The sequence below is a fragment of the Orcinus orca genome, chromosome 11 (assembly GCF_937001465.1).
Source record: "Orcinus orca chromosome 11, mOrcOrc1.1, whole genome shotgun sequence".
Classification (NCBI taxonomy): Eukaryota; Metazoa; Chordata; class Mammalia; order Artiodactyla; family Delphinidae; genus Orcinus; species Orcinus orca.
Genome location: NC_064569.1, coordinates 87,506,079 through 87,524,079, shown reverse-complemented (window position 1 = coordinate 87,524,079; position 18,001 = coordinate 87,506,079). Strand labels below are relative to the sequence as shown.

Sequence of the window (18,001 nt, the reverse complement as noted above, 5' to 3'; positions counted from 1 at the left end):
TCTGAGAACTATGGAGTTTTTAAGAAGTATCCAGATGCCACAGTGAAAATGTAATTCCAACACTCATCTATTATTTGCTTAGGTGTATAACGACAGGACATATTTTCACTGGTTTCTCTTCTGCTGCCTGCTAAATTAGAAAAAAACATATAGTCTTATAAATAAGTAAGTAAAGGTACTTATTATAGGCACATACCACTTACCAAGCAGACAAAGGCAATAAGGCCTTAGAAGAAAGTATAAGGGAAGGTAGATGTATTAACTATTTAGACCATGCTCATCTGTCTCTTGAGAGAAGGCTTCTCTCCTCAAGCTCAATGGAAGGGTGACTTAAATCAGATCCACACACTGTTTTAGAATATAATGAAATTAGCACAACCCATCATGTGCCTCAGGGAAAAAATTGGTCAGGAGGACACACTGGTCAGCTCTGTGGTATTGTGGATACCACAGCACACAAAGTCAGGACATGCATTCCTGGATCAGGGCATATTTGATTCTTTTCTTGGTTCTTTTAAGGGCTTAGTGGAAATGATGTCTGTTTTCCATAAGCTGACCTCAAGTCCACTGCTGCTAAAATGATTTAATGTCTTGCTGTGAAATTAGCTACTAAAGTCATAAAATCCTTTGCTCACTGAGCATGAAAGCAGCAGCCAGAAATTCACTCTTACAGAGTAAGAACTTACCATCCTTTACCCATGTAGTAAAACATTCCAACCCCCCAAAATCACTCCAGGGATTGAGGTTTCATCTTTTTTCCTTGAAAAAACACCCCCTACCCCTACCCCCACCCCAGTACTCAGAAGAACGTAAACAAAGCCACAGCAAACACAAGTTGCTGAACCATGCTACTCTCCTATGGGAAAAATGCCAGTGTTCTGGGGGCAGGAGGCAGACTTGGACACTGTCTCCCCTCCAGCTCCCCACTTCAAACCAATCTCATGTAGCTTCTACCCAGAGGAAGAGAAAACAAATAGTCACCACCACAGCAACAGAGTGAGGTTTCATAAAAAACTACTTTTGAAAAAAAAAAAAAGACTATTTTTGGTTGAACAAACACTTGCCACCTTTATAACCTTGAACAGTATAGTCTGAGATTTAACTTTCCAGGTTTCAGGATCTTAACACTGAAATTCTGGGATTGGTTTTTTTGTTCCAAGACTCTGAGTCCTAAGATACTTTAAGTATACTAACTGTTAACTGTGGTGGATATTTTATTGGATAATTTTATACTTATCATAATTTTTCCCACCCTGTCTCTGCTCCCCTCCCCATCTTCTCAGCACTCCAATCCTGTTTTATGTCTTCCAATTAGGTGACAAGTATCCAAACTCTTATGTGTGATATGTCACCAAGACTTTTGTATTATATAAGGTCATTATATGACAGCAGCTGGAGACAAAAGGATTAAGACTTGCTCTTCAAAATGTTGCTACATTTGGCCAACATCAACAGTACTACTAGTTCACTGAAGAAAAAAAGCTATTAAATGTTCCCTGAGCTATATGAAAGTTAACATCTATCTCTAAAAAATGTGGATTAAATTTTGCTCAAAGCACCCTGGTTAATGAAGAGGCTATAAAGTCAAGTCCCTACAGAGGCTAAGGCAGATAAGATGAACGAAAAAGATACATTATCAGGGGATTGGTTCAAGATGGTCGAGTAGAAGGACGTGCTCTCACTCCCTCTTGTGAGAGCATGGGAAGCACAACTAACTGCTGAATAATCATAGACAGGAAGCCCCTGGAACTCACCAGAAAAGATACCCCACATCCAAAGACAAAGGAGAAGCCACAATGAGACAGTAGGAGGGATGCAATCACAATAAAATCAAATCCCATAACGGCTGGGTGGGTGACTCACAAACTGGAGAACACTTAATACCAGAGAAGTCCACCCACTGGAGTGAAGGTTCTGAGACCCACGTCAGGCTTCCCAGCCTGGGGGTCCGGCAACAGGAGGAGGAATTCCTAGAGAATCAGACTCTGAAGGCTAGTGGGATTTGATTGCAGGACTTCAACAGGACTGGGGGAAACAGAGACTCCACTCTTGGAGGGCACACACAAAGTAGTGTGCGCATTGGGACCCAGGAGAAGGAGCAGTGACCCCATAGGAGACTGAACCAGACCTACCTGCTAGTGTTGGAGGGTCTCCTGCAGAGGCGGGGGTGGCTGTGTCTCATTGTGAGGACAAGGACACTGGCAGCAGAAGTTCTGGGAAGTACTCCTTGGCGTGAGCCCTCCCACAGTCTGCCATTAGCCCCACCAGAGAGCCCAGCTAGACTCCAGTGTTGGGTCATGTCAGGCCAAACAACCAACAGGGAGGGAACCCAGCCCCACCCATCAGCAGTCAAGTGGATTAAAGTTTTGCTGAGCTCTGCCCACCAGAGCAACATCCAGCTCTACCCACTACCAGTCCCTCCCATAAGGAAACCTGCACAAGCCTCTTAGAATAGCCTCATCCACCAGAGGGCAGACAGAAGCAAGAAGAACTACAATCCTGCAGCCTCTGGAACAAAAACCACATTCACAGAAAGACAAGATAAAAAGGCAGAGGGCTAAGTACCAGATGAAGGAACAAGAGAAAACCCCAGAAAAACAACTAAATGAAGTGTAAATAGGCAACCTTCCAGAAAAAGAATTCAGAATAATGATAGTGAAGGTGATCCAGGACCTCGGAAAAACAATGGAGGCAAAGATTGAGAAGATACAAGAAATGTTTAACAAAGACCTAGAAGATAAAGAACAAACAAACAGAGATGAACAATACAGTAACTGAAATGAAAACTACACTAGAAGGAATCAATGGCACAATAACTGAGGCGGAAGAACGGATAAGTGAGCTGGAAGAAAGAATGGTGGAATTCACTGTTGCGGAACAGAATAAAGAAAAAAGAATGAAAAGAAATGAAGACAGCCTAAGAGACCTCTGGGACAACATTAAACGTAACAACATTTGCATTATAGGGGTCCCAGAAGGAGAAAAGACAGAGAAAGGACCCGAGAAAATATTTGAACAGATTATAGTCGAAAACTTCCCTAACATGGGAAAGGAAATAGCCACCCAAGTCCAGGAAGCCCAGAGAGCCCCAGGCAGAATAAACCCAAGGAGAAACACACCGAGACACATAGTAATCAAATTGGCAAAAATTAAAGACAAAGAAAAATTCTTGAAAGAAGCAAGGGAAAAACGACAAATAACATACAAGGGAACTCCCATAAGGTTAACAGCTGATTTCTCAGCAGAAACTCTACAAGTCAGAAGGGAGTGGCATGACATATTTAAAGTGATGAAAGGGAAGAAATTACACCCAAGATTACTCTACCCAGCAAGGATCTCATTCAGATTTGATGGTGAAGTCAACAGATTTTCACACAAGCAAAAGCTAAGAGAATTCAGCACCACCAAACCAGCTCTACAACAAACGCTAAAGGAACTTCTCTAAGTGGGAAACACAAGAGAAGAAAAGGACCTACAAAAACAAACCCGGGGCTTCCCTGGTGGCGCAGTGGTTGAGAGTCCGTCTGCCGATGCAGGGGACATGGGTTCGTGCCCCGGTCCGGGAGGATCCCGCATGCCGCGGAGCGGCTGGGCCCGTGAGCCATGGCCGCTGAGCCTGCGCGTCCGGAGCCTGTGCTCCACAACGGGAGAGGCCACAACAGTGAGAGGCCCGCGTTCCGCAAAAAAAAACAAAAAAAAAAACAAACCCAAAACAATTAAGAAAATGGTAACAGGAACATACATATTGATAATTACCTTAAATGTGAATGGATTAAATGCTCCAACCAAAAGACACAGGCTTGCTGAATGGATACAAAAACAAGACCCATATATATGCTGTCTACAAGAGACCCACTTCAGACCTAGGGACACATACAGACTGAAAGTGAGGGGATGGAAAAAGATATTCCATGCAAATGGAAATCAAAAGAAAGCTGGAGTAGCGATACTCATGTCAGATAAAATAAACTTTAAAATAAAGAATGTTACAAGAGACAAGAAAAAGGACACTACATAATGATCAAAGGATCAATCCAAGAACAAGATATAACAATTATATATGCACCCAACATAGGAGCACCTCAATACATAAGGCAACTGCTAACAGCTATAAAAGAGGAAATCGACAGTAACACAATAATAGTGGGGTACTTTGACACCTCACTAACACCAATGGACAGATCATCCAAACAGAACATAAATAAGGAAACAGAAGCTTTAAATGACACAATAGACCAGATAGATTTAATCGACATTTATACGACATTCCATCCAAAAACAGCAGATTACACTTTCTTCTCAAGTGCTCATGGGACATTCTCCAGGATAGATCACATCTTGCTTCACAAATCAAGCCTCAGTAAACTTAAGAAAATTGAAATCATATCAAGCATCTTTTCTGACCACAACGCTATGAGATTAGACATCAATTACAGGGGAAAAAACGTAAAAAACACAAACACATGGAGGCTAAACAATACGTTACTAAATAACCAAGAGATCACTGAAGAAATCAAAGAGGAAATCAGAAAATACCTAGAGACAAATGACAATGAAAACACGACGGTCCAAAACCTATGGGACGCAGCAAAAGCAGTTCTAAGAGGGAAGTTTATAGCAATACAATCCTACCTCAAGAAACAACAAACATCTCAAATAAACAATCTAATCTTACACATAAAAGAACTAGAGAAAAAAGAAAAAACAAAACCCAAAGTTAGTAGAAGGAAAGCAATCATAAAGATCAGAGCAGAAATAAATGAAACAAAGAAAACAATAGCAAAGATCCATAAAACTAAAAGCTGGTTCTTTGAGAAGATAAACAAAATTGATAAACCATTAGCCAGACTCATCAAGAAAAAGAGGGAGAGGACTCAAATCAATATAATTAGAGTGCTTCCCTGGTGGCGCAGTGGTTGAGAGTCCGCCTGCTGATGCAGGGGACACAGGTTCGTGCCCTGGTCTGGGAAGATCCCACATGCCGTGGAGCGGCTGGGCCCGTGAGCCATGGCCGCTGAGCCTGCGCATCCGGAGCCTGTGCTCTGCAACGGGAGAGGCCACAACAGTGAGAAGCCCGCGTACCGCAAAAAACAAAACAAACAAACAAAAATATATATGTATAATTAGAAATGAAAAAGGAGAAGTTACAACAGACACCGCAGAAATACAAATCACCCTAAGAGACTATTACAAGCAACTCTATGCCAGTAAAATGGACGACCTGGAAGAAATGGACAAATTCTTAGAAAGGTATAACCTTCTAAGACTGAACCAGAAAGAAATACGAAATATGAACAGACCAATCACAAGTAATGAAATTGAAACTGTGATTAAAAATCTTCCAACAAACAAAAGTCCAGGAACACATGGCTTCACAGGTGAATTCTATCAAACATTTAGAGAATAGCTAACACCTATCCTTCTCAAACTCTTCCAAACAATGGCAGAGGAAGGAACACTCCCAAACTCATTCTATGAGGCCACCATCACCCTGATACCGAAACCAGACAAAGATACTACAAAAAAAGAAAATTACAGGCCAATATCACTGATGAATATAGATGCAGAAATCCTCAACAAAATACTAGCAAACAGAATGCAACAGCACATTAAAAGGACCATACACCATGATCAAGTGGGATTTATCCTAGGGATGCAAGGATTCTTCAATATACGCAAAACAATCAATGTGATATACCATATTAACAAACTGAAGAATAAAAACCATATGATCATCTCAATAGATGCAGACAAAGCTTTTGACAAAATTCAACACCGATTTATGATAAAAACTCTCCAGAAACTGGGCACAGAGGGAACCTACCACAACATAATAAAGGTCATATACAATAAACCCACAGCAAACATCATTCTCAATGGTGAAAACCTGAAAGCATTTCCTCTAAGATCAGGAACAAGACAAGGATGTCCACTCTCACCACTATTATTCAACATAGTTTTGGAAGTCCTAGCCGTGGCAATCAGAGTAGAAAAAGAAATGAATAAAAATTGGAAAAGAAGACGTAAAACCGTCACTGTTTGCAGATGACATGATACTATACATGGAGAATCCTAAAGATGCCAGCAGAAAACTACTAGAGCTAATCAATGAATTTGGTAAAGTAGCATGATACAAATTAATACACAGAAATCTCTTGCATTCCTATGCAGTAGTGATGAAAAATCTGAAAGGGAAATTAAGAAAACACTCCCATTTACCACTGCAACAAAAAGAATAAAATACCTAGGAATAAACCTACCTAGGGAGACAAAAGGCCTTTATGCAGAAAAGTATAAGACACTGATGAAAGAAATTAAAGATGATAGAAACAGATGAAGAGATATACCATGTTCTTGGTTTGGAAGAATCAATATTGTGAAAATGACTATACTACCCAAAGCAATCTACAGATTCAATGCAATCCCTATCAAATTACCAATAGCATTTTTTATAGAACTAGAACAAAAAATCTTAAAATTTGTATGGAGACACAAAAGACACCGAATAGCCAAAGTAGTCTTGAGGGAAAAAAACAGAGCTGGAGGAATCAGTCTCCCTGACTTCAGACAATACTACAAAGCCACAGTAATCAGATGATATGGTACTGGCACAAAAACAGAGATATAGATCAACGGAACAGGATAGAAAGCCCAGAGATAAACCCACGTACCTGTGGTCAACTAATCTATGACAAAGGAGGCAAGGATACACAATGGAGAAAGGACAGTCTCTTCAATAAGTGGTGCTGGGAAAACTGGACAGCTACATGTAAAAGAATGAAATTAGAACACTCCCTAACACCATACACAAAAATAAACTCAAAATGGATTAGAGACCTAAATGTAAGACCAGACACTATAAAACTCTTAGAGGAAAACAGAGCAAGAACACTCTTTGACATAAATCACAGCAAGATCTTTTTTGATCCACCTCCTAGTGTAATGGAAATAAAAACAAAAATAAACGAATGGGACCTCATGAAACTTAAAAGCTTTTGTACAGCAAAGAAAACTACAAACAAGACCAAAAGACAACCCTCAGAATGGGAGGAAATATTTGCAAATGAATCAACGGACACAGGATTAATCTCCAAAATATATAAACAGCTCATGCAGCTCAATACCAAAAAAACAAAACCCAATCCAAAAATGGACAGAAGACGTAAACAGACATTTCTCCAAAAAAGACATACAGATGGCCAAGAGGCACATGAAAAGCTGCTCAACATCACTAATTATTAGAGAAATGCAAATCAAAACTACAATGAGGTATCACCTCACACCAGTTAGAATGGGCATCATCAGACAATCTACAAATGACAAATGCTGGACAGGGTGTGGAGAAAAGGGAACCCTCTTGCACTGTTGGGGGGAATGTAAATTGACACAGCCACTATGGAGAACAGTATGGAGGTTCCTTAAGAAAATAAAAATAGAACTACTATACAGCCCAGCAATCCCACTACTGGGCCTATATCTGAGAAAACCGTAAATCAAAAAGACACCTGCACCCCAATGTTCACTATTTACAATAGCCAGGTCAGGGAAGCAATCTAAATGCCCATTGACAGATGAATGGATAAAGAAGATGTGGATAAAGAACATTTATACAATGGAATATGACTCAGCCATAAAAGGGAATGAAATTGGGTCATTTGTAGAGATGTGGATGAATCTAGAGACTGTCATACAGAGTGAAGTAAGTCAGAAAGAGAAAAACAAATATCGTATATTAACGCATATAGGAATCTAGAAAAATGGTACAGATGAACTGGTTTGCAGGGAAGAAACTGAGACACAGATGTAGAGAACAAACGTATGGACACCAAGGCGGGAAAGTGGCGGGTGGTGGTGGTGGTGTGATGAATTGGGAGATTGGGATTGACATATATACACTAATAATGTATAAGATGGATAACTAATAAGAACCTGCTGTATAAAAAAATAAAATTCAAAAAGGAAAAAAGATACATTATCAAATCAAAGGAGCTTATGCCTGGTATGATAGGGGTCACAGTCACTCAACTCCATCAGTCAGTTACCATGTGAGAATGCAGGCTTAATGTTATCAGAACTTCCACTTTTTCAAAAGAAGTTAGAAATTCAGATCTTCATCTGAAATATCTGAATTCTAAATTATTTTAAGAAGCCCTATATAAAACAAAAATTAAAAACATAAAACCAAATAACCAACACAACATCAGGCAAGTGAAGCAAAACCTACTTGTGGGCTAAATGTAGCCTATGGACTGACAATTTGTAACCTCTAGGAAAGGGATCAGGGTTTTTAGGAAAAGGCATTTGTGTGCCAGATCATGGAAGAAGGGGGCAGGTGGGGTGGGAAAGGAGACGTTATATGCACATGAAATTAGAAATGTCTTTCCAGGAAAAACTCTCCATAATATCTGCCACTCCACAAAAACAAAAGAGCAGAGTGGAAATTTACCATATCCTGTTTTCTTGAATTCCATTCCCTGGCCCCACTCCCCAACTAGATGTGAAGCTTGATGAGGGCAGGGACCTCAACTGTCTTGGTATCCTAATGTTGAGAAGGGGCTGACCAACTTAAATTTATTCAACAACTCAAAAAAATTAATTTATTCAACAAAAATTTACTGAGTGCCTACAGTATGTGAGGCACTATTTTGGGGCCCTCTCAATGAATATAAAAATTTCTCTCATGGAGTCTATCTTCTAGTGGGGAAAAAAGACTAAATGAATAAGTAAATTATATGGTATGTTAGAAGGTAAAAAGTGCTATGAAGGAAAAAGAGGAAGTGCAAGGTGGAGGGGTAAAGGTAGGAGTGTGGCAATTTTTAATATGGGGACAGGACAGACTTTACTAGGAAGATGATAATTGAGTAAAGACATGAAGGAGGTGAGGGAATAAGACATGCAGCTATCTGGAGAATAGGCATTCCAGGCAGAAGGAGCAGTCAGTGATGCAGAGCCTCAGGCAAGAGTGTGTCTGGAGCGTGACAAACAGTGAAAAGCCCAGTGTGGTGACAGTACAGTGAGAAAGGGTGCCTGTACATCACTACAGGGACTTTTGGTGTTTAGCCATTGTAGAGTTTTTGAGCAGTGACGTCTGACTTACATTTTATAAGGATCGCGTTGGCTACTGAGTTGAGAACAGACTGAAGAGTGACAAGGATAGAAGCAACAAGACCAGTTAGGAAGCTATTTAAAATGATCCTGGAGGGAGAGAAAAGTTTAGCTTGGACTGGAGTAGGTAGCAGTGATGGCAGTAAGGGGTGATTAGATTCTGAATGTATTATGAAGGCAGAGCCAGAATTACCTAACAGATTTTTGTGAACTAGAATGAACTGAATAGAACTTTTAGCTTTCAGGGATATCAGGGTTTATAAAAAAACATTTTCTCATTTTCTATTTTGGTTATATCAAAGAAAGATAATAGATGCTCTAAGAACAGGGAAATTATGGGAGAGGCAAATCATCTCTCCCTTTGATTGGCTTTGAAGAATATGGTAGCAGTTAAAACACAAGCTTTGACTTCACACCTGTTAGGATGGCTATTAGATTAAAAAAAAAAAAAAGCCAGAAAAATAATAAGCATCGGAGAGGATGCAGAAAAACTGGAACCCTTGTGCATTGCTGGTGGGAATGTAAAATGGTATGGCAGTTCCTCAAAAAATTAAACATAGAACTACCACATGATCCAGCAATTCCACTTCTGGCTATATACCCAAAAGAAGTTAAAGCAGGGACTCTTGAAGCAGGGACAGATAGTTGTACACTCGTGTTCATAGCAGCATTATTCACAACAGCCAAAAGGTGGAAACAACACAGGTGTCCACTGATGGAAGAATGGATAAACAAAATGTGGTAAATACATTAAATAGAATGTTATTCAGCCTGAAAAAGGAAGGAAATTTTGACACATGCTACAATATGGATGAGTCTTAAAGACATTCCAAGTGAACTCAGTCATAGAAGGACAAGTATATGATTTCTCTTATATGAGGTTCTTAGATTCCACTTATATGAGGTTCCTAGTCACATTCATAGAGAAAGAAAGTAGAATGGTAGTTACCAGGGGTTGTGGGGAGAGGGAATGGATACAGAGTTTCAGTTGGGGAAGATGAAAAGTTCTGGAGATGGATGGTGGTGATGGTTGCACATTAATGTATATAATGCCACAGATATGTATGCTTAAAATGGTAAATTTTATGTATATTTTACCCCCAACATAAGAAGGCAAAGTGAAAAGCACAGTAAAACCTGCTTTGTCTACCTCAAAAACAACAACAAAAATCTCAAAAAACACCAGCTCTGGAGTTAGGCCACCTGACCACTCATGAACTGTGTGCCCTAGACAAGTTCTGGAAACCACTGAGCTTTAGTTTCCTCATCTGTAAGATGGGGATAACCCTAGCCCAAAGGTTTGCTGTAAAGATTAAATGAGATAACCCTAGCCCAAAGGTTTGCTGTAAAGATTAAATGAGATAATATCAGGAAAGTACTTAGAACAGTACCTGACACATATTAGATAATAAATACCAGCTATTATTAGCATAAGTGAGCTACTTGGTAAGTAAGCCAGCCAGAAGGCCTTGGATCCAGTGAGTTAGTCTATTAAGTTAAATCGCCACTATGGAGCTGCATGTGCTAAAGAAGCCACGCAACACTAGGTGTTTCGTGGAGTTTGCTATGGTTAAATTCAGATACAAGGTATTCTGAAGAGACACCAGTTAATAATGGTGACTGAGGTGAAAATGTCTCAAGTAATTTGAGAATTACCATATAAATATAAAACTGATTCCACATTAAAAGAGTAGGGTAAATTATGAAACAACATCTTAATCCAAGTTTTTGCATTCTATTAGCAATGTAAAGAAATAGGGTAATGTGGTGTAATTCTTTCACTTATTTATCAACTATTAAGTACCATGTATCATCCATATAAATAGACATACTGAATACATATAGATACACCAAGTTGCACCTAGGCAATTAAAAAAGCTCCAAAATACCTTTTTAAATTATAGTGCTTTATAATGTTTCCTACCTTGGGCTGTTGGATTAAGAGTGATATCCTTGATATAAAGGATATAGAAAACTATGGTTGTGAATCTGTAGGAAATGAAACCTGAAGCAAAGCTCAATATTGTAGGTTCAGGTAACACACCTTTTTCTGGCCATTTACCCAAATTAAAATACAAAAGAAAAATTAGAGAACTCAATTTTGAAAGTGCAAAACTGGTGTGATTGCAAACATCACAAAGGTTGGTTAACCATGGCAGAAGTGGCAAAATTTTATTTTTGATTCCGGTCTTTAGAGATCTGAATTTAGATTTTGTTTCATGATTGCCTACAGTAAATAAATTTCAGTTCCTAGAAAGGCTAGTTACATCCTATTATACATAAGTATACCATCACAGTCTAAACTAGGCAAAAAGAAAAATCTTCAAGTCCTGTTTCTGATTCATCTACTTCAAGAAATATTAAAAACAAAGCTATCTCTTCATTTGTATAGCCCCAACATATGGACACAATTATAATGGGACTTGACTTAAAGCAGCATAACAAAATTTTGACAAAAGAAAATAAAATCTTTTGTGCTGAAGAAACTGTACAGCTGCTGCCACAGCTACTGCTGAGAGATATATGGTCAAGAAGGAAACACCCCTGAGTTGCTTAGTAGAATAATTTTAATCTGCTGGGTGTGTTTACGAACTAGTGTGGGGTATTAAGAATACAATGGGACATCCTAGAGTTCTGCCCACTTTGGCCATTCCGTCCTTCTCCCCTCCATACAGTGGCCCTTTAAATACACCTTTTTGGACCCACAGGCTCCTATATACCACACCTAGCCTGAAAGCAACTGGTCTAAAATGAGCCAAATGTCATTACGTACACATTTTTCAACTGATGTTTGGAATGATGTACAAACCACGGTAATCAGTTATGTTATACCACCTATTCAGTCAAGGGGCCTCCATGCTCAGAGGCATAAAAGAAATGGGTATAAAGCCAGAATTTAGAAATTTGGTTTCTTTTTGATACAGGACCAAAGCTTATCTGAAAACTTTTTACAAACATGGCTAGACATACACCAAAAACCTGTGTGGCATGTACTTGATTCTATGAGTGTATTTTGTCTAAGTGTGTTAATTGCAGAAAGCCATTTCCAGTCCGTTAAATACATTTATTTTGACACAAAAAGGGCTGTTGTGATATTAACTGTCTTTCATAGCCTGAATGTAAGCTCCATACAATTCTTAGTTTCAGATTCCACTAAAGGATTATAGGTTACCTTGGTGCATTAATCGGAATCCACTTACATTTTTGACAATGGGACGAGGGTCAACTGGATGATGGGTAATTTCTCTGCTTCTGCCAATGCTAGCACTGTTTGTGAATAAATGCATCATAAGAGAAGCAGACTGTGATCCTGAGAACACTGACTGGTGAAGAGTAATAAGGGGGTAGGGGACTAAGTCATCCTTTCAAATGCTGACTTTATAAACTTGACTAGATTGGTAAGAAGTTTCCTTTCCTTGAGCTTGTGGATCACTGCCCAGAACACAAAGGATTGTCTTGCTTGCAAAGTACTTTTTCACCACCCCTTCCATGGGGACCATTTTAATAAGTATTTTAAATTAACAAATGAAACATCCCACTACACTGCTGCACCTGAAAGAGGGAAGATGTAAAAAAAAAGCAGATGCAAATCTATCTAAAGAGGGAAGATGTGATGCTATGTGAGAAAAACATATTTATACTTACAATGAGCAATGTTTAAGAAACACAACAAGATCTCACAATGGTGACTATTCTGGCCACACTAACGCACCATTCCTATTAATGATATAGGCCAGGTCCAAAGGCTGAAGAAGATTCCAACCAGGGATGTAATAAGCCTAAGTACAGAATCTTTCTGACAGAAAGCCAAAACAATAATAATATCAAACATCATGGTCCTTGATTTAAACAAACAGTGCTTTCCTGAAATCTAGTATCACTTCCATAATGTAATGTATTTCTATTTCCCGTACTATTGGGAGAGACCCAGTGTGTTCTTGTATTTTTTCTGAGGTTTTTCTTATTATAGTAGCATTCTTATGTTTGCCAGATATATGACCAATACCATTTTAGAAGTCATTTACCAAATAAAATCAACAACACACATTGAGATGCAATGATATCAACCACTCATGAGTACTCAAGAGTTTTCTATGTTAGTTGACTGTATTCACATACCCTGGGACACAATGAATGCCTAATGTAATTTCTACCTTCATTTAAAAATATGAGACTCCTTAAATGCTATATTTTAATGTCTCAAATGGAGAGGCAGAAAATATTAAACTGATATGGAAATATAGTTTATGGGATGGAAATCAAGAGCTAGCAAGAATAATTTAGAATGATGACTTCTATAATTATGGAAAGATTAATGTATTATTTTTCTATCTTAGCTTCAAATACCTGATAGAGGTGCCCAACTTATAACATCTACATGGTGGCAGTCTTGAGAACTTACTGCTTAGAGCCACTGCTAGCTTTTTTTCCTCCAAAGCCTTTTTCTTCTAGGACACACTCCTAGATCCTGTTAAGGCTGATAGCCCTGGGGATGCCACAAGTAACACCACCTACTCAGACCTGATTTGCCAAGAATACAGGCCATATAAGTCCTGTCTGATTAGGGAATGATCTTTTCTTTTACCTTCTGACAACCTATTATTTTCATCTCAACAAAGCACAATCTATACTTTAAAAAAAAGGGTCTAATTTTGCAGATAATGATTTTTCTATCCCTGATCAACTACTACATTATCCACATCACACTCTAGAAGACTGTGGATAGAAAATAGCATATGTCAATATCATCATCAATAGGGAAGGGCACACCCTTTTAATATTCAGTAATGAAAACCAGAAAACTGAGCTCAAATAACTCCTAATAAGTGGAAACTAAGAAATTTACCTGGGATTGGAGTTGAGAGGGGGATGAAAAGGATGGGGAGTAGAAAAGTAGAGGTGGTTTGTTTCGGGATAAGAGACGATTAGTGTCTTTGACTTGTAAGCACTGACTCAGGGAAAACTTGATAGAGTCTCTGGTTTGCCTATCCAAGTGTACTAATGCCTCTGTTAAAAGATGATTCCATAAGTGTTTGATTAAAATTTACCATAGAGCCAGTTTTCTTTCCTTTTGCTAGTAATGTGCCCTGTTGCTTTACTTTATTGACTCATAAGGGCTTTTACACAAGAGGAACTATCAGAATGTATGGAACCTACATTTAGATTTCTGAGAAAGACTGAAGTATCAAATAACCAACTTAAATACTTGGTCTTGGTTATACCTTATAAAATCTCAACTTATGGAAAGGAGAGCACAAAATAAGCAACAATATCCTTTAAATATATGATGGTAGACATCTAAAAACACTACCTCTCTTAATACTTAGGAGAGGGTAATGAGCACATGCAGCAGAACATTTCTTGCAATATTATCCTTCCTCAATCACTTGAAGTCACCCTCTAAGGCACTAGCTATGAAACTGCCTCTAAAACTATTAAACAGAAAGCTTCCAAATCCACAAAAGAAGAGAAATACTTGGAAAATGAAAGCCAAAGGAAGTGAAAGGCAAATAATCAATTGAAAGGCAGACATAGTTAGGTGAAAAGAAACATGATACTATACTTTGGTTTTGCATTTTTGTATTCTTCAGTGTCTGTGTCCTCGTCCTCTGAGTACCAATTATCTCCTCTTCCTCCAGCCAAGAGGCCCCTGGCCGCCAACAGTCCTGCAGCATTCCCATAGCCAGTGTATTTCAGCAGGCTATCCACTGCAAAAACAGAATAGGTTTTTAGACAGAAATCCTTGAGTCCTCACTATCATCACCAACTACTCACCAACACAGGGAGGCTAGAGATATATGCCATGGTAGTAAATCTTAAAATTGAGGGGTTTCCAAAGTGTGGTAGTAGTGATCCTACATGCTCTGAGGACCAAAAACCTTTTTTCAGGTATCAGAAATTCAAATGAAGCTGTTTTGAATATAGTTTGTGGCAGGAGTGGGGCTTCTGTGACTGCCAGGCCATTGGGAAGGGTGGTGTTTTAAGTTTTTGATCACAAATTTGATTTCTTTATTCAGTTTCAGAAAAATGATGATTAGAAAGTTAATGAAAGCCAGACTGACATTTTACCAATATAGCACATAATGTAAATCTTTCTTATTCCTTTTATAGGAATTAGAGGGAAAGAGAATAAGAAATAAGAAAACCTAAGGATATTAGCAAATAGGATAGGCTAAGTTACTCCTTTTTCAAAGAAGTCAGCAACAATATGTAAGCACATTATACCCACTGAAAGGCAGGCCAGGAATTGCTGGACCTTAATAATGGCTCTATCACTTACTAGCAGGCTCTTTACTCCAGTTTTCAGATACAGACAATTAGAATAATATCTACCTCACTGGTTAATACATGCAAGGTGCTTAGGAAAGTATCTGGTACAAACTAAATGTGTTTTTTTCCCCTAGTAATATGTAAAATGATTATTTTATTTTTTAAAGATTTATTTATTTATTTTTGGCTGCGTGGGTCTTAGTTGCGGCACGCGGGATCTTCATTGAGGCATGCGGGATCTTTTGTTGCGGCGCGCGGGCTTCTCTCTAGTTGTGGCATGTGGGTTTTCTCTTCTCTAGTTGTGGCGCACAGGCTCCATGGTGCGTTGGCTCTGTAGTTGTGGCACATGGGTTCCAGAGCGTGTGGGCTCTGTAGTTTTGCAGCACGCAGGCTCTAGTTGAGGCACGTGAGCTCAGTAGTTGTGACACATGGGCTTAGTTGCCCCGCAGCATGTGGGATCTTGGTTCCCTGACCAGGGATCGAACCAGCGTCCCCTGCCTTGTAAGGCAGATTCTTTACCACTGGACCACCAGGGAAGTCCCTAAAATGATCATTTTAGACTTATCTTAACAACAAGAAAAAAAAAGCCCAGTGAAGCACTTGGTGCAGGTCCTGTGTAAGTATCAACTTGTCATCAGTTCATCAATGTAAGGGGAACCCTGAATTGTAGGAATTTTTTTGATTTCTAAGTACCTTTAAGGAAAATACTAAGGAATATTTAGCAGCTTTATTTAGAAACTCTTTTCTTCAGGTACAGTTTCAAGGTGAACACTATTCAATCAAAACATAAAAAATGGCAAAATTTACTTAAGGCTTTCAATAAAATGTCATTCTAAAGACAACTGTAGGAAACAAAACATAACACTACGTATTTTATTCACATATAAAGCGTTAGTGAAATCTACATCTGAAATACTACTGTAATTCATATAACTTACCTCAAAAAAGAAAAAATAAAGCTGGAGAAGATTCAGAAGAGGGCAATTAAAATGACTTTGGGGACCTGAAAGGGGCAGTGGATAAGGAACTAAGTGGTTAAGGAAAGGGGATATATATAATGAGTATGAAACCATGAAGGGCATGGATAGGATGTAGGATGAATAGTCCAGGATAGAGTTGTTCATTAAATTTTCAAATACTTGAACAAAAGGGTACCTCCCTTGACACTGAAAATAGGTAATTTGGGGGCAAATAAAAGGAAGTCCTGCTTTCAAAGGACACAGCAAACTAGTGAAATTTGTGCAAAAGGAAATACAGATTAATAATATACGTAGACTAAATAAAGTTTTACACTAGTCACTTTTAACTATTTTCTACATTAAAATCTACTGGTAACCATGGTCTCTTTGGTAATAATTCTCAATGGGTGCTGGGTAGAGTCATATTAGAATTTAATGAGGGATCATGGTGGTGTAATCTGAAAACTCTGAATAAATCTGATATGCTCCCTCTTGCCTCCACAAGACGGAGTGATTTTACATAAGTTAATGGATTCTTGATGGGTTATTAGGAGAAGTGAATATCCAGTATATACAGATATTCTTAATATTCATGACCTTAACTACATGGTCAGATACAAAGTCACTGAGGCTGAAGGATCATGTATCTGAACCCACATGACAATAATACTCTCACTAAGTTTTTGGATAAGGTTTATTTTTTTAACAAATATGATGTTTAGCACTTCCAGAAAAGAAATATTCACTGAAAATGTGAAAGTCTAAACTGAGATGATATAAATAAATGGTTTAAATAAATATACTTAAAAAATAACAGTAAGAAAGACACAAAATGTAAATAACCACCTACAGTGGCCAGACATTAAAACAGCTTAAGAATACAGTTTATGAAAGGCCAAAATAGGTTAAAAAGAAGTCAACAGAACACTAAATAACCTGCTTTCTTATGCAGAAAATCCTCCTGGAAGCTAATCAATAGTAAAAATCTCTAGCACTTTTATGAAAATAGTGCTTACTGCTCATTCACTGGAACAAACATTCTGTGTCAACTCTGTGACAGCTTGGGTTACAAAGACTGTTTCAGACATACCTTGCTTTCAGAATAGTAGACAAGGCTATAGCCAATAGTTTAAAAATCAAATGAACATTTGCTAATGAGATAAAATACTTAAAAATGGGGGTTGGGGAAGAGGAGACGAATGGACTACAAAATCCACACAGTGAGAGGCATTTTCTTTGTGAAGTTCTGATTTATATTATTTGGTGGAGTATTTTTAGTTACTTTTTAGTCTATTTTCATATATACTGTATAACATCCTGTTTGATATTGTGAAGGTAGTAAGAGGAAAATGGACTGAATTTGGATGTTAAGATGAGTTGCTTAGGCAAACAAAAGATCTTCTGAGTGGTCCTTAAAAAAGAAACACAAATATATTTGTTCTTTGTCACAGTACTCATCCATGCAATTAGATGAAACTGCCGCAGAAATGAACAAAACAGCATTCAGTCAGAAAGTTGCAAGAAATATTTCACCATTATTTTATCAAGATGCTAGAAGGCACTATGAACAGAGGAAAGCAACCACAGCAGCACACTGCAAAGTCAGAACTGCGCCGGTAGTAATGGCATTATTGCTTATGTAGACGTGGGTTTTATCATACTCTACC

At 38.4% G+C, this 18,001-nt stretch overlaps 1 protein-coding gene across 9 annotated transcripts in view; it reads right to left on the bottom strand.

Annotated features, from left to right (window-relative positions):
- The window catches only part of RIC8B (RIC8 guanine nucleotide exchange factor B), a 121,238-nt gene that overhangs the window by 19,446 nt on the left and 83,791 nt on the right, over positions 1 to 18,001 (bottom strand). For all 9 annotated transcript variants that reach the window (XR_004483087.2, XR_007470107.1, XR_004483088.2 and 6 more), the window contains exon 8: positions 14,669 to 14,813. Coding sequence is in view for 4 of the 9 variants with exons in the window: in XM_049694416.1 (XP_049550373.1) it covers positions 14,669 to 14,813 (145 nt within the window). In the remaining 5 variants the exon portion in view is untranslated. The remainder of the gene's footprint in view (positions 1 to 14,668; positions 14,814 to 18,001) is intronic.